This window comes from Macaca thibetana, chromosome 4, assembly GCF_024542745.1.
Source record: "Macaca thibetana thibetana isolate TM-01 chromosome 4, ASM2454274v1, whole genome shotgun sequence".
Classification (NCBI taxonomy): domain Eukaryota; kingdom Metazoa; phylum Chordata; class Mammalia; order Primates; family Cercopithecidae; genus Macaca; species Macaca thibetana.
The window spans coordinates 47,435,438-47,462,545 of record NC_065581.1 but is presented as its reverse complement, the minus strand read 5'-3'; the positions used below and the strand labels follow the sequence as shown (position 1 = coordinate 47,462,545).

The following is a 27,108-nucleotide window of genomic DNA, read 5'->3' as shown; positions in this document are numbered from 1 at the left end:
AGGTGTGCAGCTTTATTCCTGGATTTTCTAACCTGTTCCATTGGTCTATATGTCTGTTTTTGTACCAGTATCATGCTGTTTGGGTTACTGTAGCCTTGTAGTATGGTTTGAAGTCAGGTAACGTGATGTCCCTGGCTTTGTTCTTTTTGCTTAGGATTACTCTGGCAATTTGGGCTCTTTTTTTGGTTCCATTTGGATTTTAGAATCGTTTTTTTCTAATTCTGTGAAAAATGACATTGGTAGTTTGATAGGAATAGCATTGAATATTTAAATTGCTCTGGGCAGTATGACCATTTTAACAATATTGCTTCTTCCTTTCCATGAGCATGGAACGCTTTCCCCATTTGTTTGTGTCATCTCTGATTTCTTTCCTCAGTGTTTTTAAATTCTGAATTTAAATATATTTTACCTCCCTGGTTAGCTGTGTTCCTAGGTATTTTATGTGTGTGGCTGTTGTGAATGGGAGTGCATTCTTGATTTGGCTCTCAGCTTGGGCGTTGTTGGTGTATAGAAATACCACTGATTTTTGCACATTGATTTTGTATTCTGAAACTTTACTGAAGTTATTTATCAGCTTTAGGAGATTTGGGACAGACTGGGGTTTTCTAGGTATAGAATCGTATCATTTGTGAAGAGAGAGAGTTTGATTTCTTCTCTTCCTGTTTGGATGCCTTTTATTTCTTTCTCTTGCCTGATTGCTCTGGCTTGGACTTCTAGTACTAGGTTGAATTGGAGTATGAGAGTTGGGCATTCTTGTCTTCTTTCAGTTTTCAAGGGGAAGGGTTCCAATTTTTGCCCATTCAGCATGATGTCAGTTATGAGTTTATTATAGATGGTTCGCATTATTTTGAGGTAATTTCCTCCTATGCCTAGTTTGTTGAGGGTTTTTAACATGAAGGAATGTGGAATTTTATCGAAGGCCTTTTCTGCATCTATTGAGATGATCATGTATTTTTTGTTTTTAGTTTATGAGATGAATCACATTGATTGATTTGTGTGTATTGAACCAATCTTGTATCCTAGGTGAATAAAGTAAACAAAGTAAGCTTTATTTACTTTAAAGTAGACTTTATTCCTGGTATACAAAGCATGATGGATTAGCTTTTTGGTATATGGCTGAAATCAATTTGCTAGTATTTTGTTGAGAATTGTTGCATGTATGTTATTCAGCAATATTGACCTGAAGTTTTCTCTTTTCATTGTCTCTGCCAGATTTTGGTGTCAGAATGATGCTGTCCTCACAGAACGAGTTAGGGAGGAGTCCCTCCTCCTTGACCTTTTTGAACAATTTCAGTACCAATTATTTCAAGATTGGTACCAGCTCTTCTTTATGTGTCTGGTAGAATTCAGCTGTGAATCCATCTGGTCCAGGGCTTTTTTTGGTTGTTAGATTATAATATAATAATGAGTTTTCATTCCATTTCAGAACTTATTATTGATCTGTTCAGGATTTCAATTTCTTCCTAGTAAAATCTTGGAAAGCTGCATGTTTCCAGGAACTCATTCATTTATTCTAGGTTTTCAAGTTTGTGTGCATAGATGTGTTCATAATACTCTCTGAGGATTTTTTAAATTATTTCTGTGGGGTTGGTTGTAATGTCCCTTTTGTCATTTCTGATTGTGTTTATTTGGATCTTTTATCTTATTTTTTATTAATCTGTCTAGCTGGTGGTGTATGAATCTTACTTATTCTTTCAAAAAACAAAGTTTCGGTTTTCTTATAAATCTTATATGGATTTTTGTGTCTCGATTTTTGCATCTCAATTTTGGTTCAACTCCAATTTTGGTCATTTATTTTATTCTGTTAGCTTTGGGGTTGGTTTGTCCTTGGTTTTCTAGTTCCCATAGGTGATATTAGATTGTTAAGTTGAGATCTTTCTAACTTCTTGATATAGGCATTTGGCACTGTAAACTTTCCTTTTAACACTGCTTTAGCTGTGTCTCAGAGATTCTGGTATGTTGTATCTTTGTTTTCATTCATTTCCAAGTATTTGTTTTTACTTCTGCATTAATTTCATTCTTTAAAGTCATTCAGGAGCAGAGTATTTAATTTCTATCTAATTATATGGTTTTGAGAGATGTTCTTGGTATTAATTTCTATTTTTGTTGCACTGTGGTCCGAGAGTGTGGTTGGTATGGTTTTGGTTTTTTGAATTTGTTGAGTATTGCTTTTATGACCCAGCATGTGGTCAATCTTAGAGTATGTGCCATGTGCATATGAGAATAACGTCTATTCTGTTGTTGGGTGGAGTATTCTGTAGATGTCTGTTTGGTCCATTTGGCCAAGTGTTGAATTTAGGTTCTGAATATATTTGTTAGATTTTCTGCTTTGATGGCTTTTCTGACACTGTCAGTGTGTTGTTAAAGTCTCCCACTATTATTGTGTGGTATCTAAATCTCAATATAAGCCTCTAAGAATTTTTTATGAATCTGGGTGCTCCAGTGTTCGATTCATGTATATTCAGGAAAGTTAAGTCTTCTTGTTGAATTTAACGCTTTATCATTATGTAACACCCTTCTTTGTCCTTTTTGAGCATTGTTGGTTTCAAGTCTCTTTTGTTTGAAATAAGAATAACGACCCCTACTCTTTTTTTATTTTCTGTTTGCTTGATAGATCTTTCTCTATCCCCTTACCTTGAGCCTTTGGTGTCATTGCATGTGAAATTGGCCTCTTGAAGACAGAATACAGTTGGGTCTTGTTTCTTTATCCAGCTTGCCACCCTGTGCCTTTTAAATGGGGTTCTTAGCCTGTTTATATTCAAGGTTAATATCAGTATGTGAAGATATGATCTTGTCACTGTGTTGTTCACTGGTTCTTAAGTAGACTTGATTATGTAGTTGCTTTATAGTGTCAGTGGGCTATGTACTTAAGTGTGTTTTTGTGGTGGCAGATAATGATCTTTTCTTTCTATGTTTGGTGTCCCTTAAGGACCTCTTGTAAGGCAGATCTAGTGGTAATGAATTCTGTTTACATTTGCTTGTCTGAAAAGGATTTTATTTCTCCTTTGGTCATGAATCTTAGTTTTTTTGGCTATGAAATCCTTGGTTGGAATTTCTCTGCTTTAAGGATGCTAAATATACACCCCAATCTCTCATGGCATGTAAAGTTTCTGCTGAAAGTTTCACTGTTAGCCTGATGGCAATTCCTTTGTACATGATCTGCCCCTTCTCTGTTGCTGCCTCTAAGATATTTTCTTTTGCATTGACTTTGGAGAATCTTACGAGCATGTCAACCTCTCTAGTGAAGTTGAGGAAATTTTTGTGGACAATATCCTGAAATATGTTTTCCAAGTTGCTTGTTCTCTCTCCATCTTTTTCAGGAATGCCAACAAGTTGTAGGTTTGGTCTCTTAACACAAGGGGTGTCAGGATGGCCGAGTGGTCTAAGGCGCCAGACTCAAGCTACGCTTCCCCGCGCTGGGGATTCTGGTCTCTTAACATAATCTCATATTTCTAAAAGATTTTGTTCATTTTTATAAATTATTTTTTCTTTATTGTTGTCTGCCTGCATTGATTTGAAGGAGCTGTCTTCAAGCCCTGAGATTCTTTCCTCAACTTGGTTTACTCTGTTATCAATGCTTCCAATTGCATTCTGAAATTCCTGTGGTGAATTTCTCATTTCTAGAAACTCAGTTTGGTTCTTTGTTAAAATGGCTGTCACATCTTTCAACTCTTGGACCGTTTCAGTGTTTTCCTTGGATTGGGTTTCAGCCTTCTCCTATATCTTGATGAGCTTCCTTGCCATCCAGATTCCGAATTCTATATCTGTCATTTCAGCTATTTCAAGCTGGTTGAGAACTATTGCTGGAGAGCTAATGTGATAGTTTGGAGGTTAAAAAATGCTCTGGCTTTCAGAGTTGCCAGAATTCTTGCACTGGTTTCTTCTCATCTGTGTGAGCTGATGTTCTTTTAATCTTCAAAGTGGCAGTCTTTTGGATGGGACTTTATGCTTCTTATATTCTTTGATACCTGATATGGTTTGGATCTACGTCCCCACCCAAATCTCATATTGAATTGGAATCCTCAGTTTTGGAGGTGGGTCTTGGTGGAAGGTGATTGGATAATGGAGATGTTTTCCATGAATGATTTAGCAGCATCCCTCTTGGCTCTGTCCTCATAATACTGACTGAGTTCTTGTGAGATCTGGTTGTTTAAAAGTGTGTAGCACTTCCCCCATCTCTTTCTTGCTCCTGTTCCTGCCATGTAAGAAGCTTGCTCCCCCTCTGCCTTCCATCGTGATTGGAAGTTTCCTGAAGTTCGGCCTCTACCCACCCCACCAGAAGTAGAAGCCACTATGTTTCCTGTACAGCCAGCTGAACCATGAGCCAATTAATCCTTTTTTCTTCATAAATTACAGTCTCAGGTATTTCTTTATAGCATTGTGAGAATGGACTAATACAATGCCCTTGAGGATTTGGTTGTGGTATAAGTTGGATTTAGTTGACTGGCTTCATATCTGGATGTTTTCAGAGACCCAAGGCTCAGCTCAGCACTCCTGGACTGGGTGCTCTAACCCAGGAGGGCTGGGAGCAGGCCCACAGCTTTGTTCTGGGGCCCCTTGAAGTTAAAGCATGGGCTATGCTGGAGCATTTGAGGTGTTTCCAGTCTGTTGGCAATAATACTTGACTGGAGTTTCTGGCAAAAGTGCTCTGGCAGGGCAGTGGTGGGCCCCTGTGTGCATGTATTCCAGTGAGGTGGGGACAGGGAGATGCTATGGGTGAGTATACATCAATGTGGGAAGGCTGCAGGTGGGTGCATGCTGGCAAGGTGCAAAAGTGCTCCAGTGGGTATGCAGCATCTGCCAGTGAAAGAACTGTTGTGGCCACTGACAAACACTTTGGCTGGGCAACTGAGGCTGGGCTGCATGTGTTTGCAGCCAGGCAGGGACCCTGAGAGAGGCCAGCAGACTGGGGTGTGCTCAAACCAGACTGGCCCTGTCCCATGGACAAGACAGCCCCACTTTCTCCAGGTCCAGCAGCTAACAAAGGCTAAAGTCACCTAAAGGAGTATGGTGAGCTTTGTGGGATGAGTGTCCATGGCCATGCTCCACTATAGACATTCCCATGTCAAACCCTCTGGGCTCCTTCCAGGCTGGAATTCTGTTTCTGCGAACTCTCCAGGCAATTATCACTGGCAGCTCAAATGTCCATGGGAGTTGTGAGATCTCCCATAGCTAGGATCCCAGAAGTCCATGGTGAAGGTGAGCCACTCCATGCCTATTTCACTCACCCTTTCCCTAGAAGGCTCTTGGGCCCAGAAATGAGTCCTGGTGCTTTGCAACCCCCTGCAGTGTTCCCAACTTTCTCTACTTTCAGCCTGTGGTCTGTGTACTTTTTCTGTCCACTCTCAATACCTTCTTTCCAAAGACCTGTTCAGAGTATGCTGGTCTCCTTGATAATCTGGTCTCTTTCAGTGGGAGAGTTTCTTCCTGGCTGTATCTAGTTGGCCATCTTGGCTCCCTAAAAAAATTAACAGTGATTTTTGATACTTAGACCAAAGTGATTCTAAAACAAACTATGTTTATTTCTGAGTAAAAATTTCAGGATGACACCCTTTTCCTTTATTTACAAAGTAGATCTCCAGCCCCTGTCCTGTGCACAGAATACCTGGGCAGGATATGTACCTATGGAGAGAAAGAAAGGCCACTTAAGGTTGGATATCCTTTTTTTTTCTCCCATGGGTTTTCTCATCTCATCTTAACTGAATGACTACTCTTTAATAAGTTAGATATCTCCAATGTTCAAAAGAAATGTCATTCCTAAGAAAAGGGGACTAGAATTAAAACTGTGCTATGTTATAACATTGTCCATAGGTTATTATCTCCTCATCACCTAATCCTTCTCCTCCCTTTCTAACAGTTTTAATTTTCATTTGGATATCCATGGGGATTCTGAAGCACTGATTCCACTCCCAGCTCTGTAGAGATGGAACACTTCCCTAAGACAACCAGCACATAACGTCCTTGCCCCCTCTCTCCTTTACAATAGTGATTGGTTTAGATATTGGCAGATGTTTTAAGCAGGAAAATTAACTGCTAGGGTTTCTGTTGAGACTTCTGGGTCCAAAATAATCATTCCTTCAGGATCTTCATAAAGACATATTTGACCCCAGAAACTGATGCAGCTATTTTGAGACTAGAAAAGCAGACAATATTATGCTGAAGTTGATAATATAAAACAGAGCAGTAGAAGGAACCTGACTCCATGGCAACATCACTGAGCTGCTGGAATGATCTATTCCTGAAGCCAGCATGAGCCACAGGTTTTTCACATACATAAAGCAATGCATTTCCTTCAATATATAAATAAGTATGAAGTGTCTTTTCTGTTCTTTGCAACCAAAAGTATCCTCAGTAATATAATTCCCTTAAAAGCAAGAGTTTTCTTTCAAGAATTATTGAACTCCATGAAATCTTGTATTAGCACTTACTAATCATATAATTGCTTTCTAAATAACCTGTGCTTTCTTAGAGGCCTGAGCTTCATTTACTTTGGTTGTATCAGTCAAGACTGTCAAATGCCTGTCTCAGACACTGATGACACCCACTGCTATAGAATTATGGCCCTGTTCTCCAGGTGCCATAGATGTTCCATACACTCCTGAGCCCAGGACTCTTGACTCTGATGTTGCTCTGAGCACCTGTGCCCTGAATACTGGGACCACCACTGCCACAAAAAATGCCTGTGCCCTAGAACCGGTGCTACTGTGGTTACCAGCATGCCCTTGTGACAGACCCAGCACCAAGAGGATCCCTTTGGCTAGGACTTCCCCCAGTGTCCTAGGAGGCCCCAGAAAAAAGAATAGCAGGAAGACCACAGCAACCTTTGACACTAAGGCCCTCTAAAACTTTCATCACTACTGCTGCCTTCAAATACATCTACAACCTTGGCCACTGAGGACCCCCACAGTCCTGCCAAATATTGATTACAGCTGATGGAACTGCACAGACTATGCCACCACATCCTATTCACTTAGCATAGCACTCACCCACAAATGAAAATATTTGCCCACAAATCCAGTCCATCAATCTTGAAGAGATGACTGCTCCCTCAAATGCACAGATATCATTGCAAGGTCATAAACACCTACACAAAGGAAAAATGACATCACCAAAAGACCTCTATAATTTTCCAGTAAGAAACCCTAAAGAACTAGAGATCTATAAGCTTCCTAAAAAGGAATTCAAAATAATTATTTTAGAGAAACTCATCAAGATACAAGAGAACTCAATAATATCAATCAGAACAATAATACATGAATAAAACTAGAAGTGAAGCAAAGAGAGAAAGATAAAAAGAAAGCAAACATAAATCCTGGGGCTGAAAAATACAGTGAATCAACTGAAAAAAATGCAATAGGGAACTTCAACAACAGACTCAACCAAACAGAAGAAAAAAATCTCTGAGATTGAAGATAGGTCTTTGGAAATTATCCAGACTAAGGAGAAAAAGTTGAAAAGAGTAAAGTAAACCTGTGGGACTTAACGGACACTAATCATGAAACCAATGTATGCATCATAGAAGTCTCAGAGGAGGATTGAGAAAGGGGAAGAAATCTTATTTAAAGAAGTTATGGCTCAAATTTTCCCAAACCCTGAGAGAGATATGGACATTTACACCTGTGAAACTCAAATGTCTCCAAACATGTTCAACCCAAAGAGAACTTCACCATGACACCTTATAATCAAATTGCCAAAAGTCAAAGACAAAGAAATTTAAAAGCAGCAAGAGAAAAGTGACTTGTCACATACAAGAGAACCTTTATATAACTATATTGTACTTTTCAGTAGAAACTTCATAGGCCAGAAAATAATGGGATGATATATTCAAACTACTAAAAGAAAAAACACTCTGAAAACCAATAATACCATATCTGGCAAAGCTATCCTTCCAAAATGAAGGTGAGATAAAGATATTTCCAGACAAACAAAGCTGAAGGAATTCATCACTACTATACCTGCCTTATAAGAGATGCTAAAGGCACTTCTTCAAGCTTAAATGAAAGGACACAAATTAATAACATAAAAATTCATGAAAGTATAAAGGCCATTGGTCATGGTAAATATATAGTCAAAATCGGAATATTATGATCCAATAATGGTGTTATATAAATGTGTTTTAACTACAGAAAAAGATTAAACACAAAAGTATTAAACATAACTATAGCTACAATATTTTGTTAAGAGATACATAATATAAAAAGCAGTAAATTGTGACATCAAAAACATATAATGCATGTGGGGGTGGGAGACAAGTAAAATGTAGAATTTCTGTAGGCAAGTGAAGTTAAATTGAGTGCACCCTTGGATAGGAATGAGGTATAGTGTAGTACTGGTTTTTTCTTTTAACCTAATAACCTAATTATTAGGTTAAAATATATTGCTATAAACATGCTTTCTGTAAGACTCATAGTGACCACAAAGCTAACAGCTACAGTAGATATACAAGAGATAAAGAGAAATGAATTAAAGCATACCACTGTAGAAACTAACCATATCAGAAAGGAAGATAGCAAGAGAGGAACAAGGGAACTAAGGAACTACAAAACAGAAAATTTTTACAAAATGGCAATAGTAAGTTCTTACCTATAATTAATTACTTTACATGTAAATGGATTAAATTATGTAGTCAAAAGTCACATAATAACGGAATTGGTAAAAAACAAAACAAAACAAAGCAAACAAACAGAAACAATACCCAACTATATACTGCCTATAAAATGCTCCCTTGAGGACACATACAGGCTGAAAGTGAAGGGGATGGAAAAAGGTACTCCATGTAAATGTAAACCAAAAGACAGCAGGGTTAGCTCTGATTAGACAAAATAGACATTAATTCAGAAACAGTAAAATAAGACAAAGAAGGTCATTATATAATGATAAAGGGATAAATTCATCAAGAGCGTATAACAATTGTAAATATATGTGTACCCAACATCACAGCATCTAAATATGCAAAGCAAATATTAACAGATCTAAAGGGATAAATAAATATCAATGCAATAATAGTAGAGGACTTAAATACCCCACTTTCAACAATAGAGAGATCATCCAGGAAGAAAATCAATAAGGAAACATTGGACTTGAACTACATTTTAGACCAAATGGACCTAACAGACATATACAGAACATTTCATCCAATAGCAGCAGCATACACATTCTTCTCAAGCACCTATGTCTAGTATATGACATTCTCCAAGATAGGTCATATAGTAGACCACAAAAAAATTTAAGGAAGTTGAAGGCATATCAAGTGCCCTTTCTTACCACAATGGTATGAAACTAGAAATCAATAACAGGAGGAAAACTGGAAAATTCACAACTATATGGAAATTAACATACTACTGAATAACAATGGGCCAAAAAAGACATAACACTTTGTTTAAATTTTGAGACAAGTAAAAATGGAAACACATCTGATATGGTACGGATGTGTGTCCCCTCAAAATCTCATGCTGAAATGTGATCTTCAGTATTGGAGGTGACCCTATTGGGAGGTGTTTGGATAATGAGAGGAAATCCCCCATGAATAGCTTGGGGCTGTTGTGTGGCAATGAACTACTGCAAGATCTGTAAAAAGAGTTTGGGACCTCTCCCATTTCTCTCTTGCATTCTCTCTCACCATGTTGCATGCTGGCTCCCCTTCACCTTCTTCCATGATTATAAGCCTCCTGAGGCCCTCACCAGAAGCAGATGCTGGCACTATGCTTCATGTACAGCCTGCAGAACCATGAGCCAAATAAGCCTCTTTTCTTCATAAATTCCCTAGTCTCTTCATAGCATTCCTTAATAGCAACACAAATGGACTAACACAACAACATACCAAAACTTACAGAATGCGTCAAACACAGTTCTAAGAGGGAAGTATATAGTGATAAACACCTACATTAGGGATAAAGAAAGACCTCAAACAATCTAAATTTACACCTCAAGGAACTAGATAAAGAAGAACAAATGAAGCACAAAGTTAGCAGACATATGGAAATAAAGCTCAAAGCAGAAATAAATGAAATAGAGACTAGAAAAACAATTTAAAAAGTCAACAAAAAGGTTTTTCAGTTAAAAAATTAAGCCTTGAAAAATGATATATCTTTTGGTAGACTGATGAAAAGAGAGAGAAGACAAATAAATCAGAAGTGAAAGAGGACAACAGATAACACATAGGATCATAAGAGATTACTATGAGCATTTAAATAAAACAAGTTAGATAACCTAGAAAAACTAGATTAATTTCCAGAAACATAAAACCTACCAAGACTGAATTATAAAGAAATAGAAAATCTTAACAGATCAACAACAAGTAAGGAGATTGAATCACAAATTAAAAGTCTCCCATCAAAGAAAAGCCCATGAACTGTTTCCCTTCTGAATTTTACTGAACATTTAAAGAATTAGTACAAACTATTTTCCAACTCTTCGAAAAAATTGAAGAGAGAACACTTCCAAACTCATTTTACAAAGTATTACCCTGACACAAAAGTCAGACAAGGACACTACAAGAAAAGAAAACTACAGGTCCATATTCTTGATGAACATAAATGCAAAGCTTCTACCAAAAAAAAAAAAAAAATACTAACACTTGTATTCAACAGCAAATTAAAAGGATCATACACCATGATCAAGTAGTATTCATCCCTTGGATGCAAGGGTGGTCCAACTTATGCAAGAGAAGAATGTCATATACCACATTAACAAAATGAAAAGCAAAAATTATATGATTTTATCAACGGATGCAGAAAAAACATTTGACAAAACTTAACATCTTTTCATGATAAAAAACTGTCAACAAATCCAGTATAGAAGGAAAGTACCTCAACATAATAAAGGCCATATATGACAAGCCCACAGCTAACATCATACTTAATGGTTACAGATTAGAAACTTCTCTCTATGACCAGGAACAAGACAAGGATGCCACTCCTGCTACTTGTATTTGACATAGTACTGGAAGTTGTAGCCAGAGCCATTAGGCAAAAAAAGAAATAAAAGGAATCCAAATTAGAAAGGAGAAAGTAAAATTATGACTGTTCACAGATGATATGATCTAATATGTAGAATCCACTGCCCCCAAAACACTGTTAGAACTAATAAATGTACTCAACAAAGTAGCAGGGTACAGTATGAACACACAAAAAATCCATTGCATTTTTATATACTAACTGAACAATCTGACAAGGAAGCTATGAAAGCAATCCCATTTATAATAGCATAAAAATGAATAAAATAATTAGGAATTAGCTAAACCAAGAAGATGAAAGACTTATACATTGAAAACTATATAACATTGCTGATAGAAATTAAAGACATAGATGAATAGATATGTATCCCATGTTTGTGCATTGGAAGACTTAATAATGTTATAGATGCCAGTGCTACCCAAAGCAGTCTACAGATTCAGTGTAATCCCAATGATGTTATTTTTTTGGCAGAAATAGAAAAGCCTATTCTAAAATTTATATAAAATTTCGAGGGCCCCAAGTAGCCAAAACAATCTTGAAAGAAGAACAAAATGGAGGACTCTTATTTTCTGATTTCAAAACTTACTACAAAGCTACAGTAATTAAAACAGTGTGCTACTGACATAAAGATAGACATGTAGACCAATACAATAGAATAGAGAGCCCCAAAGTAAACCCTGGCATATATGGTCAAATGATTTTTGACAAAGATGCTAAGACCATTCAATGGGGAAAGGGCAGTCTTTTCAATGGATGGCGCTGGGAAAACTAAATATCTACATGCAAAAGAATGAAGTTGGACCCTTACCTAATACCATACACCAAAATTAACTCAAAATAAAATAAAGACTTAAAACTATAAAAATCTTAGGAGGAAAAACAGAGCACAAGCTTTATGACATTGGATTTGGCATTAATTTTTGGATATGACACCAAAGGCACAAACAGCAAATGAAAAATAGACAAAATTGGACTTTATGAAAATTTTAAAATTTTGCGCATCAAAAGACAGTATCAACAGAACAAAAAGGCAACACACAGAATGGGATACAATATTTGCAAATTACGTATCTGATAAGGGTATTAGTATCCATTATGCATAGAGAACTTCTAAAATTCAACAACAACAAAATAACCCAATTCAGAAATAAGCAAAGAACTTAAATAGTCATTTCTCCAGAGAACATACACAAAGGGACAGTAAGCACATGAAAAGATGCTCAACATCATTAATCATTAGGGAAATGCAAATCAAAACTCCATTGAGATACCACCTTACACCTGTGAAAGTTGATTATACAAAATGAAGTCATTTATGTCATACCCGACTAAAATGAGTCAAGAAGCCATGAGAAAAACACTAAGGTTACATACACCTGTTTTTTGTTTGTTTGTTTGTTTGTTTTAAGTCTTATAAGCTCAATCCAGATCTGCATGGACCTAACCGTAATTTAAAGACGATAGGACCCACCTGACAACTGCTGAAACTCACCTATCAGAGTTCACTAGCTCTTGTAAGGTGCTGCCAGCACCAGTGAACTTTCTCTCAAAACAATTTGCATAACTTTCCCTTGCTCTAGTAAACCCTAACCATTTCTTTCTTCTGTGGGCATAACAGAGGCCACAGTCTGTGTGTGTGCCCTGAATTGCAATTCTATTCCTTATATATTCCAAACAAAACCTCTTGCTTAGAGATTCATCTGTATATAATTTTGAGTTGGCACATCCATTAGAATGACTACTGTAAACAAATAAATTAACAAGTGTTGGTGAGGATGTGGAGAAATTGGAACCTTTGTGCATTATTGGTGGGAATGTAAAATGGAACGGCTGCTGTGGAAAACAGTATGGCAGTTATTCAGGCATTTTAAAATTGCCGTATGATCCAGCAATTCCACTTCTGGATATATATCCAAAGGAAACAAAATCAGTATCTCAAAGAAATATTTGCCCTCCTAAGCTCATTGCAGCATTAAACACAATAGTCAAAATATTAAAGCAACCTAAGTGCTGATTGATGAATGGATTAAAAAAGTGATATATATATATATATTCCATATATATTCTCCATATATAATATATATATTCTCCATATATTATATATATTCTCCATATATAATATATATTCTCCATATATACAATATATATTCTCCATATGTAATATATATATATTCTACACATATACATATATAGAGAGAGAGATGGAATATTTTTCAGCCTTATAAAAGGAAATCCTGCCATTTGCAACAACATGAGTCAACCTGGAAGACATTATACTAAGTGAAATAAGCCACACACAGAAAGACAAATCCTACATAAAGTCATTTATATGTGTAATCTAAAAATGTTGAACTCATTGAAACAGAGAGTAGAATGGTGGTTACCAGGGGTTGGGGGGATTGGAGATAATCAGGCAGAGAGTACAAGCTTTCAGTTACTATAAGTTCTGGAGATCCAGTGTACAGCATGGTCACTATAATTAATAATAATGTATTGTACAATTGACATTTTCTAAGAGAACAGATCTTAAGTTTTCTCACCCCCACTTCCCCCAAACACACATGAGATGATGGATATGTTCATTAGGTTGACTGTGGTAATCATTTCACAATGTGTGTGTATGTGTATATATGGGTACATGTATATATGTGTGTGTGTGTATATATATACACACATAATCATCTCATTGTGCACTTTAAATACATATAATTCTTGTCAATCTTACCTCAATAAGCTATAAATAAAATAAACCATAAGATCATTTCTATTTTGCAAGTACTTAAACTTAATTAAGTCAGTACTATTCCTTTGCCCCTTTTCATCAATAAGAAGCTAATGTAGTTAGGCTTTGTGTCCCCACCCAAATCTCATTGTGAATTGTAATCCCTATAATCCCCATAATCCCCATGTGTCAAGGGAGAGGCCAGGTGGAGATAATTGAATCACAGGAGTGGTTTCCCCCATGCTGTTCTAGTGACAGTGAGTGAGTTCTCACGAGATCTGATGGTTTTATAAAGGACTATTCCCCCTTCACTCACACTTCTTCCTGCCGCCTGGTGAAGAAGGTGCCTTCCTTCCCCTTCACCTTCTACCATGATTTAAGTGTCCTGAGGTTTCCCCAGTCATGCTGAACTGTGAGTCAATTGAGTCTCTTTCCTTTATAGATTGTCCAGTCTTGGGCAGTCCTTTGCAGCAGTATAAAAATGGACTAATACAGAATGTTTACAGAGAGATTCCCAAATTATTAGCTCATAGCTCATTTATATGGAAGTTTTATTTCTAGGAGAAGTAACCATAGGATCACCATTAGAACAATGCTGGCTGCAGTCAGGAAAACAATAGCTCCAGAGCATGCATTCCTAGTAAGAGCCACGTATAATCTTCCTAGTGAAATGGAAAACAGTATCTCAAATCAAGAAGGGCTGAGGTTCTCCAGTTCTTCATTCTTGCTGTCCCATCTGCTCTTGTGACTGAGCATCAATGAGTTTGCTGTCAGATGTGCAGAGGCCAATACCATGGCACTGGCTTTTGAGAAAAGTAAACCTTTATTTCAGGTTTATTCCTGGCAAGGAGACAGGAGGAAATGCTCAAATCTATCTCCCCAAGCTGGAGGCTGGGGTAGTTTTCATAAGCATAGGGTAATGATGTGTGATCTGATTGGATCTTAACAATGAGGTGACGTTGGGAAGCATGATCTGACTGGATCCTGCCATGGGTGATGACAGTGCTCTGATTGGATCCTGTATCCTGCAATGTGGTGTATGCTGCTTAATTCAGTCCCTGCTCCTTGGTCCAAGCACTTATGTTCCCTCTGTGGTTGCACAGTTAGTTATCTGGGCATGCCCTGGTTACATGACCTTCAACCTGGGGGTCCATGGCAACTGAAAAGCAACTCACAACATTGTTACATAAACGTCTACACCAGATTGGTTTGACGTGGTTGCACTTTCTCATCTCCTTTTTTTATTTTATATATTTCCCATTTTCTTCTTTTTTTTATGTTTTCTTCTTTTCCTTCTCATTCAACTTACCCTTATCCCTTTCTTCTCTTCCCATTTTATTCTATTTTTTTCTATATTTAATATAAAGCATCTACCTTCCAACTCTACCAGATTATGCTTTCACCGGCATTCCCAATCAAAAATTTGGTACCCCAGACATAATGTTGCATGTATAATGGATATATTCTTTATAATTTTAATGTTGTCTGCTAAAATTAAAAGGTTTGGCAAACTACATCTTCTAAAATACTTTTTTTCCTCATTTTCCTTAACAAGTTCCTCTAGATCAGTATTCTCAAAATGTGGTCCCCAGACCACCCGTATTCACATTACCAGGAAACTTGTAATAAATGCAAGTTCCTGGGCCCTGTCCCAGATCTCGTGACTCAGAAACTTTGGGAGTGGGGCCCAGCAATCTGGTTTAACAATCCCTCCAGGTGATTCTGATGCACTAAAATTTGAGAATCACAGGTGCTAGATTATTTTATCTCCTGCTACCATATTGATTTTATTTTCCTAAGAGATTTCTCAGGGGAATGAGGTTGCCGAAAAAGTACTTCTGCTTTAACTTGATAGCTGTGCTTCAATGAATGATGCCTTCTGTAGGCTACCTTCTCTGAATTCCAGGGCAAGATCATTCCGTTTTCATAAGCTGCAGCTGGTGGCAACGAGGAATATACTTCAGCCCTCTTGCTCCTGGCAACAGTGACAGCTTTCCAGCATATGCTGGCATTACCTGCAATGACTTCTAGGAGGAAAAGAGAGAGAGATGTTCTCTTTAAAAGTGACAGAGGTATTCAGTCTCAAAATCAAGACATCTAAAATTAAAATAATCAATTTTCCCCAATACTAGCATTCCTTCAGTACTCTCTCTCTTCCTATCACTGCTGTCTTAGACACCTGGGTTTTTGGAGTTATCCTTTACTCCTCCTTCCTTCTGGCCTTCTGTGCACATTTTCCACTCCTTTAAAACTAGGTCTTCTCAGCCAGGTGCCATGGCTCACACCTGTAATCCCAGCGTTTTGGGAGGCCGAGATGGGTGGATCACTTGAGGTTAGGTGTTTGAGAGCAGCCTGACCAACATGGTGAAACCCTGTCTCTACTAAAAATACGAAAAAGTTACCTGGGTGTAGTGGCAGGTGCCTGTAATCCCAGCTACTTGGGAGGCTGAATCCCGGCTACTTGGGAGGCTGAGGCAGGAGAAAATAGCTTGAACCCCAGAGGCAGAGATTACAGTGAGCCGAGATCGCACCACTTCACTTCAGCCTGGGCAACAGAGCGAGACTCTGTCTCTAAATAAATAAATAAACAAACAAATAAAGTAAAAAACAAACTAGGTCTCCATCACCTCAGCATCAGATGACTATTATCATTGCCTAACCCTTCTCACTGACTGTATTATCTCTTATTTCAATCCGTCTTACTCACTACATACAGATAAGTTTCCCTTAAATAATAATCTCTGATTGTCACTCTCTCGTTAAGATTCTGGTGCCACTACCTGCTGGCCAAACTCATTAGCCTAGAACTCCGGGCCCTCCATAATCTGACACCAGCCTTACCTTTCTAAACATCTGACAATGTCCTCCCCAGAGCGTCTACTTGCTGTTCCTTACTACAGAGCACCCACTCCTCCCCTTGCCCGTGTTTTCTGCTGGCTCTGGAATGTTCTTACTCAACAAGTCTACTTATTTAATGCCTCTTCTGCCATCATGGTCTAGCTCAAGTTTCACCTCCATATAAAGTCAATGTTAATCATGCCAGGTTATAGGGTTCTCTCCAGACTCCAAATTTTGTTTCCCTTGTTTCTACCTTCATCTGTTATAATATTGTGACCTCTTCCGTCTCTCCACGTGCATTGCTAGCATTGTGTTGTGTAGGTCTTGGTGTTCTCAATGCCTGTGTAGCATTCTTTAATGAGGTATTTAAATACAAATGCAGAAAACATGCAAGTGCCAATTATTTAAAGAATTTTCAACATGTTTATAGTTTATTGAGCTTTATTTGTAAATGTGTAATGTTGTTCTTGTAAGTGTAAAAGATAAATCTGTTATAAACAATGTGCCTCATTATTTTCACTGTTTTGACATTAGAAGTATTAAGAAAACATTACCTACATGAACATAGCTTAGCTTGCTTCTGAAGAGCTTCTGTAAAAATACGAATTTACAAGGCCCATTTTCTTTGACATAAAAACTTTTCCATGTCCTAGGTATGTATATGTCAGTTTCTGTTATTTTACACATTGAACAAAATTCAGTAACATAGTAAAGGCTTTAAAAAACAGTATTTTTTTTTCACTGTAAAGAAAAAAACTTTAGTGGCTAATTGAGGTAATTCTATTAGAATATCCAAATATTTGGATTTGAAGAAAATTCAACTTTTCCTTTAAGATACCAAAATCTTAATGTAATATAAATATCAGTACTGTCTTAATAGCTAGTTATTAATTTAATAACTAAACTAACAACACTAAAAAATAGAAAAGAAAAATATTAAGCTACACAAATTCAAAATGTACAGTATGAATTGGCCAAAAGCCTGAGCGATCATTTATCTTTAAGGGAAATGTAGTTTTATCATTTTTAAAAACATCACATAGACTAAAATTAATTAAGGAAATTCTGCCTTATAGATTATAGTAGAAAATTATTTTAATACATTGGTAAATATTATTTCTAATCTTTTTTTGAAATTTTTTATTATTCCTTCTGTTCCTCATTCTACTTTCTCTACAGATTTTTTCTAACATGTTTTTCTGCTTCAAACTTTTAAAAATTTATGTATTTATTTATTTGTTTATTTTATTTATTTTTTAATGGAGACAGGGTTTCACCATGTTGCCCAGACTGGTCTCAAACTCCTGAGTTCAAGTGATCCACCTGCTTCAGCCTCCCAAAGTACCGGGATTATAGGCATGAGCCACCATGACTGGTCTTTGCTGACCTTTAAAATGTATTTATTTTAAATGACAAGTAAAAATTGTATATATTTATGATGTACAATATGATGTTTTGAATATGTACATGTTATAAAATGGCTAAGTCAAACTATTTAAGATAGACATTATGTCACATACTTTTTTTTTTGAGGTGAGAACACTTAAAATCTACTCTTGGTCTGAACACAGTGGCTCATGCCTGTAATCCCAGCACTTTGGGAGGCCAAGGTGGGTGGATCACCTGAGGTCAGGAGTTAGAAACGAGCCTGGCCAACATGGCGAAACCCCATTTCTACTAAAAATACAAAAATTAACTAGGTGTAGTGGTGGGCGCCTGTAATCCTAGCTACTCAGGAGGCTGAGGCAGGAGAATCACTTGAACCCAGGAGGTGGAGGTTGCAGTGAGCCAAGATCACACCACTGCACTACAGCTTGGGCAACAGAGTGAGACTCTCAAAACAAACAAACAAACAAGCAAAAAAACTACTGTTTTAGCAACTTTCATATTGTCATTAACTGTAGCCACCATGATATACAATCGGTATATTGAACTTACTCCTAACTGAAATGTGTCCTTTGAATGACATCTCCCCAACTCCCCTAACCCCAGCCTTTGGTAACCACTATTTCTAATTATTTCTAATCAAAATATACATGATATTTCTAAAATGTTTAATATTGTGCTCTTAGCTTATGAATGTTGATCTTGTTTGCATTTCTCATTTGCTTAGCAAATTATTTTAGTGATCTAGGACGTATTTATGGAAGACCTCCGATATGTTGTAGTAATGCTTCGAGAAACCCCATTTCCACACCTAGGTATAATTGTTCTATCAGTGCAATCTATTGAGGGGCACTTTCATTAAAGTCCCAACACTGTCACATGGCACGTTCAAACCCTCTATGAACCAGCTCCTGATGCACTGTCCACCTTCGTCTCTCATCACCTCACCTTCTGCAGGGAGTCAACAACTTGCAGGTCCCTAGATATTATTTTTCTTCTAAGTCTGTCCCTTGGAACGGATTTTCTCTCTGCCGAGTGTACCTTCTTCACTTGCACAGCTCCCACACTGCACCTCCAAACTGTTGACTGTCTTTATCACTTGTTGCAGTGCCTCTAGGGACTTGAGAGGAAGAGTGGCAGGGGCCTTTTATCCCAGGATGCTGAACTCAGAGAAGCTGGAAATCACTGCATTGGTCAATAGCAAGCTAATATTAGAGAAGGGCTTAAACCAATGATAATAAGATAGGATTTATTTGAATAAAGCAAGGAACCTACAAAACTGTTCTATAATTCACAAATACAAAATCAGCCAGCATTTTTCTAGTGCTGCCAAGTAAACATTGAATGCTAGGAAGTCACTACTTAGTTATTTGAAATGCCAACTTAGTTATTTGAAAAAGTGAGCTCATTTAATTTACTCGTAGGAAGGGAGCTAAGTACTGAAAAGAAGTGGTTACTTTATGCAAGTGGGAGCTTGATGTCTAATTTCACATATTGGTGCTTTTTGCCTTCTTTCCATTTGATAGGCTGGCTCACACCTTCCATGAAATACTTTCTTTATGGGGTTGCAGACACACCACCTTCCTTTATTATTCAGCCCTTTGGCCTACTTCTTCCTCATCTCCTTCACTCATCTTCCTCAATTTCCTGACTTCCAACTTTTGGATTATCCCAGGGCTCCTTCCATAGATTTTTTTTAAATCAAGTCTATTTAACTCACTCTCTAAGTGATCTCATACTGCCCCATGGCTTTAAATAATTGTCTAAATAATGATGACTCTTATATTTATAAATCTTCTATCTCTGACCCTGAATGAATCCTTCCTAATCATGGGGCTCATTACTTAGCTTCCATTCAACACCTCCCTTGGATATCTAAAAGGTACTGGTCTATAGAGAGCTGTACTTAAGAAGTCCAAAACTGAGCTCCAGATTAGAATTCCCTCAACCTCCTCTTCCTTCAATCTTCCCCATTTCTGAGGTAAATAACAGCTGTATCCTTGCATTTCCTCAAGTCAAAAACTTTGGAGTCATCCTTGATTCCTTTATATTCTTCACATGCATAATGTAAACCATCAGTCCATCCTGCAGAATATATCCAGACTCTAACTGTGGCTCACAACTATTTCTACCATCCTGGTCTAAGTTACCACTTTCTATTGTCTGGAAAATTGTAGTGGCTTTCTTATCACTCTTATCATTTCCATCCATCTCACCCTATATTTTATTCTCAGTGTAGCAACTGAAGGATCCTTTCAGAGCTTGTCATACTTCTCAAAATGGTCTAGTAGCTTCCCATTTCAACATTAGCCTTCTCATCATTACTCATTCTTCTAACTCTGGGTTTTTGCACCTTTTATGGCTCACTCTCTTATTTTATTCTAGGGTCTGATAAAATGTCATCTCATCAGAGAGGCCTTCTTTCTCTAAAATATTTTAGCCCACACCTCCATCAACTTCCTTTCCTGTTCTTATTTATTATTCTAATATGTATTCTACTAGAATTTAAGCTTCATGAGAACATGAATATTGTTTTTGTTTCCTAGGGTGACTTCAGTGCTTAGAAGTATATAAAGCACATAAAGACACAATAAACATCGAATGAATGAATGAATGAATGAATGAGGGTCTTATTTTATTGTTAGAACTCTTAGTATATAATCTAAGTGTCGCTTTACTGTTCCCACAGAAATCACTTTTTTTCAAAGGAGAAGAGAGAAAAGACAGGTGTGTTACATTCACACCCTAGTTATCCATTCAAACTTGACCCTTAGTGTTCTGCAATCTTTGCTGAGCTCCCTGCTCCTCCACATGCTACCACCCACAACACTGAAGATGAGATGCTGCTTTTTTCAGATCATCTCCAGCAGAGGGATGAAAGTGAGGCTACTCATGCTTCCTGCCATTATATCACCTCTTTACTTTCCACTGTACTATGACACAAGATAGTGTGAATGTATCAGTTCTTAAGGAATTTTTAGGGTAAACAAATTACAGCATAGGTAGGGAAATATTAAAATTGTACATAAAATGTTTCTTTTCCTATAGTCCCAGAGAAAAGCACTTAAACTGAGCACTTCACAGAAGGTTCCTTTTTCCTAACCTTATATGCCTTTGTATGGCAATGTGTTTGTCTCTTTGCAAAATAGTCACAGAGCAGCTCCTTTTAGTCTCATCCCTCCTCTGAGAAGCTGATTTTACTCCAAGATACACCACCCTCCCTCCATAGGTCATTTCTCAGTCTGAGTATAGAGTAATATGAGGGGCTTTAGCAGGACCGTCCATGGTTGTTCTTGGGACTTGAGGTCCTCAGAACTGTCCATGGTGGGCACAGGCACACTATGTCCTTAAGACCTGCCCAAATATTACTTGTTTAAATTTTCTACTGAATGGTTGATTGTCATTTCAACATCAGTCTCTTTCTCTCTTTTACACATTTCCCAAAGACAATCATCTTTTTTCCTAATGCATGCTATAATCTAAATCCTTACAGAGGAAACTAAATATTTACCCCCAGATTATTTAGGCTGGTCTCTCTCATTGTAAAGTTAGTGCATTATTGTAAGGAACAGTGATATAGTTTGCCTCTGTGCCTCCACCCAAATCTCATGTTGAACTAGAATCTCCACATTAGGAGGAGGAGGGGCCTGGTGGGAGGTGATTAAATCATGGGGGTGAACTTCTCCCTTGATGTTCATGATAGTGAATGAGTTCTCACGAGATATAATGGTGTAAAAGTGTGTGGCACTTCGCCTTTGCTCGCTTTCTCTCTCCGACCACCATGTGAAGAAGGTGTTGCTTCCCCTTCACTTTCTGCCATGATGGTAAGTCCCCTGAGGCTTCCCAGTCATACTTCCTGTTAAGCCTCCAGAACTGTGAGTCAATTAAACCTCTTTTTTTTCATAAATTACCCAGTCTTAGATAGTTCTTTTCACAGTGTGAGAACAGATGAATGCAAACAGTATTAGCTCCCTTTCTTTATACCTTGTCTGCTTATTATTTTTCTTTCTATTCTTTAAACACATTGTAAGTCCTCTGGCTTGCATAGTTTCCAACAAAAAGTCTATGTTAACTTTTAATGTTTGTTGTTCTTTATTTACGGTGTTTTTCTTTTCTGGCTACTTAAATTTATTTTTAATCCCTGGGTTTGTTTATTTATTTATTGCAGTTTATGATTTGCCTTAACATGATTTCTTTTTTCTTTTTTTTGTTTTGAGACAGAGTCTTGCTCTGTCACCCAGGCTGGAGTGCAGTGCTGGGATCTCAGCTCACTGCAAGCTCCGCCTCCCGGGTTCACGCCATTCTCCTCCCTCAGCCTCCCGAGTAGCTGGGACTACAGGCGCCCGCCACCATGCCCGGCCAAGTTTTGTATTTTTAGTAGAGACGGTGTTTCACCATCTTCGCCAGGCTGGTCTTGAGCTCCTGACCTCATGATCCACCCGCCTCGGTCTCCCAAAGTACTGGGATTACAGGCATGAGCCACTGTGCTTGGTTTTTTTTGTTTGTTTTTTTGTTTTTTTGTTTTTTTTTTGAGACAGAGTCCTGCTCTGTTGCCCAGGCTGGAGTGTAGTGGTGCGATCTCGGCTCACAGCAACCTCCGCCTTCCGGGTTCAAGCGATTCTCTTTCCTCAGCCTCCCGAGTAGCTGGGATTACAGGTATACACCACCATGCCCAGCTAATGTTTTTGTATTTTTAGTAGATGAAGTTTTGCTATGTTGGCCAAGCTGGTCTCGAGCTCCTGGCCTCAGGTGATCCACCGGCCTTGGCCTTCCAAAGTGCTGGGATTACAGGTGTGAACCACTGTGCCTGGCCGGCATGATTTTCTTTATATTTCTTCTGCTTGGGGTCATTATCTGTAAATTATAGTTTTCAAAAGAAATTGAAAATGTTTCAGCTATTACTTTCCAAAATATTTTCCCCCCTTGCTCATCTATATGTCTAATAACATGTATGTTAGACTTCTTTATAAGTTAATCTATTTATTTTTCCTTTTATTCTATGTACTTCATTTTAGATATTTTTCTTTGTTATGTTAAGTAAGTTCCATTATCTTTTCTTTGGCAGCATTTACCGTCTGTTAATCCCATCCAGTTTAGTTTTCATTTAAGATATTGAATTTTTCATTGCTAGAAGTACAATTGTTTTTTAAATATCTTATCTTTCTCCCCTCATCGTGCTGTTTTTTTTCTACCTTTATAAACCTGTGGAGTATATTAACTATTTTTAATATCTGTCATTTCTGGGCCTATTTTTTTTCAGTGGGCTTTCTCTTGGTTTGGAGGCCTTCTCTTTGGTTTGTTTTGTTTTTTCTAAGCCTGTTAACTTTGAATACATGGCAAGACATAAATGTTAAGTGCCATGGATACTGGGTTGTGTCATATTCTTTTAGTTTAGACTTTATTATGACATCTAGTTAGTTGCTTAGAAAAACAACTTTTCAAAACTTGTTTTTAAGCTTCAGTAAGGTAAATCCAGAGCATCATTTAATGTAAAATAATATAATACCACTACTAAGGCAATACTCATTTAAGAGCTCTAGCTAATGGTCCATGTGCTATATGATGGTTGGACTTTTTCTTGTGTGAACACAGCCTCCATGCCTTGTGTGAGCTCTTGGCCTTATTCAGGTTCTTGCGCTTTGATTTTCCTTTCGTTGTTCTTTTTCAGCCTCAATAGTTTCCTCTCACACATGCAGAGATCAGAACTCTGCCAAATACTCAAGTAGACCGCTGTCTAGATCCCTGGAATACTCTTGCTCTCTCTATGTGAAACTTCTTCTTTTCTGATATTCTTCTCTACAAATTTTAGTCTCCTTAGCTTGGCTGAACTTAATAATACTCTCAGACCTGTGTGGGTATTTCTGTCCTTGCACTGTAGCCTGGAACCTGCCAGAAGCAATCAAGGGGTTCGTCTCATTCTTTACTTCCTCTGGAGATCTTTGTCCTACACTGGATTTTGCCCCATTTTTGAGTTAAGGCAGGAAGATAACACCAACTTTTGTCACTTTATCATGGCCAGGAATGGAAGTTCCAATTTGTTAAAAGTTTGACAAAACCTTAGTTGTGAGAAACTCTGAACCTTCATACAAGTTAGCAAAATTGTTTTTTCTTAGAAACATTGCTGACTTTGATCCAAATCAGTAAATATTAGGCATGTCCTATTTCATAGACACTGATACTCTTTTAGAATAAATTATCTTTAGCATTTGCAAGTAAGTAGGGTTACATTTGCATCATAAATAGTACTGAATAATTGATGTGATATTCAGATGGGTTATAGCAACACCTGGAGTGCTCCAGATTTCATTTGAAATAAAATACAGTCAGGATGTTTCAAGAACAGCAGTGGGGAAAAATCTAACTATTTGATATGAATATGAGATCATCAATATGTATACCTTCACTCATTCAATCAATAAACATTGAGGATTTAAAGATAAGACATAGTTCCTGTTTTTTGTGAAGACTAGTCTATAAAGGAAGACAGACATGCAAATTACTAGCTGTAATATATAAGATATAGTAGGATTGTAGGCTAAAGACATTAGTTAAGGGATATGTAAAGTGCCACAGAAATACAGAGACCAGTGGAAAGGGCAGGAAATTGAATCTGCTCTATGGAAGGCATCACTTTCCATCACTATTAGTTTACTCAATTAACATTATTAAGTACTAATAGTGTGCTGTGCACTGTGCTAAGGCCTCATAATACAAATCCTCCTCAGGGAGAGCCATAGCTAACAAGCAATCACAATGTGGTGCAGTAGCAGCTGTGGCTAAGATGTGACCAGGGAACCATGTGGTGGAGTGGACAGCCCGGGGGACAGTTATCAGGAATGCTTCCAGAGGAGATTGAGCCTCAGAAAGGGAAAGGCTTGTGGCCCAGAGCATCATCATTCAGAGAATGTCAGGTAATATAATGTGGCTAGAGCCACGTGGTATCAAGTGGGAGCTCTGGGGGAGAGGAGACTGCAGAGATAGGTAAGGGGCGGATCTTCAAGGGCTGGCTGTTTTCTGCTGTGGTGTTTGAAGATCTGTGTTTTAGAAAGTTTACTCCAGTGGTAGGATAAAGGACAGAGTAGAGGGAAGTGAAACTGGAAGCAATGTGGAAGCTAACTTGATTCAGTAATCCAGGAAATAAATGATGAAGATCTACACTGAGGGAGTCATGGAGGGACCAGAGATAAGGGGTTAAGGAGGGGAATTAAGAGCTATTTAGGAGAACAATAAAAAAAGGACTTGGTGCCTAATTGGATATGGAGAGTGATGGAGAGGATTGAGTTTATGACAATGTTCTGTCTCGTTGGACTAATTGTATCATTAAGGGCTATGTTTCCTAAATGGGTTTCCCAATCCTGCAGAGAGTTCAAAACAACCCAATGGGACACAAGGAAAAATAACAGAATTCTATTTATACTTTTTTCAGGTTTTTAGTTTCTATTTGTATGTGTCTTAGAAAATAGACACTAAACAGTGTAGTATATGTGCGTAATTTAAAATAAATTGAGTATCAATATATTGTAGGGCATGCTGAAATATTTTATTATCAAGAGTGTGTGATCAAAATGCTTGGGCATTCTTGAGACAAGGAATGCAAAAGGAAAAGTGGATTTGGAGGTCCTAGGGAATTTGATGTTCCTGTAGAACATTCAGGCAGTAATTTCCAGTAGGCAACAGGGTCTAGACTTAGGTAGGACTGTCCAACAGAGCCTTCTGTGATCGTGGAAATGTCTTAAATATACACTGTCCAGTATAGTAGCCCATAACCACATACAACTTTTGAGCACTTGAAATATGGCCAGTGCAACCGAGGAACTGAAATTTTCCATTTCGCTTAATCTTAAATTTATTAAATGTATTTAATTATTTAATTTTATTAAATGTATTTAATTATTGAAATAGCCACTTGTAGCTAATGGCTATGATACTGGAAAGCACAGTCCTAAAGAGAGAGACTTGGGACTGTCATTTATTGAGAGCTCCCACTGGCTCAGCACTTTATATACATTTTAAAGCAATTTAATCATCCCACTACCCTATGGAGTAGGTGATATTAAGAAAGTAAAGAGTTCAGTTCTTACTCTATCCTTTAAATAGGAAAAGAGTATATTGTAAAGAAGAGCATATTTACTTTGAAATATGTATACTTTCTAGATATTCTCTGTTGGCAGATATTTATACATCTTTCTCAATCAAATAACAATTGTATTCTTTTCTTTCAGGTGGTTTGCTCTGTTAGAGGTTCAGATGTGTGTTATTTTAATACTTTATAAATATGACTGTAGTCTTCTGGACCCATTACCCAAACAGGTAAATGTTTTCAGAATTTTGAGTATCATGACTAATTATAAATATGACATAACCACCCCCACCTCCCGCAATTTTAATTACTAGAGAGGAGCTGACATTTCCTCACTTAGGCCTGATCTTAACAGGTGCCTTGGATTGAACCAGACTGAGAAGATACTCAGTCTCCTTAATTCAGAATCTAATCTATGTACCCAATTACTACCTGGCTGGGCCTTAAAGCAGTCTTTCCACCACTTCCAGTGTTAGGAGCTCTTCAATGCACTTACCAATTTGAACACTTTTCCCTGAGTTAAATAAACATGGCCCCAACTTTGCCCTTTTTTTTCTTTTTCTTTTTTTTTTTTTGAGATGGAGTCTCGCTCTGTTGCCCAGGCTGGAGTACAGTAGCGCCATCTCAGCTCACTGCAAGCTCCGCCTCCAGGGTTCACACCATTCTCCTGCCTCAGGCTCCTGAGTAGCTGGGACTACAGGCACCCGCCACCACGCTCAGCTTAGTTTTTTTTTTTTTTTTTTTTTTGTATTTTTAGTAGAGACGGGGTTTCACCGTGGTAGCCAGGATGGTCTCGGTCTACTGACCTCGTGATCCCAAAGTGCTGGGATTACAGGTGTGAGCCACTGTGCCCAGCCACTTTGCCCTTATTTTTCTAGAAAAGAATGTCTGTGATCCAAAGGTGAACTATTGTTTTCAATGCAAGTCATAGCACTTGGTGCATCTGAAAACCAACACCAACGGCATGGTAAAAAACTAACCTAGCAGTAAAAACTGAACAGAAATGAAAAGGTCATGACTTTATGCCTACCTCAAACTATTGAATATTCCAGGCATTTAAGTTTTCTGTAGGTCTATTCTCATAGATCAGTGGCTCTTGAATTGGTGTGAGCATCAGCATCACTAGT

General features: G+C 37.7%; 2 protein-coding genes across 3 annotated transcripts in view; both read left to right on the top strand.

The window, feature by feature from the left end:
• RCAN2 (regulator of calcineurin 2) overlaps window positions 1-27,108 on the top strand; it is a 478,595-nt gene that overhangs the window by 145,221 nt on the left and 306,266 nt on the right. The window lies entirely within an intron of this gene.
• Window positions 1-27,108, top strand: part of LOC126952680 (24-hydroxycholesterol 7-alpha-hydroxylase) — a 104,957-nt gene that overhangs the window by 74,479 nt on the left and 3,370 nt on the right. For both annotated transcript variants that reach the window (XM_050787483.1, XM_050787482.1), the window contains exon 11: window positions 26,124-26,211. In XM_050787483.1, the coding sequence (XP_050643440.1) occupies window positions 26,124-26,211 (88 nt within the window). The remainder of the gene's footprint in view (window positions 1-26,123; window positions 26,212-27,108) is intronic.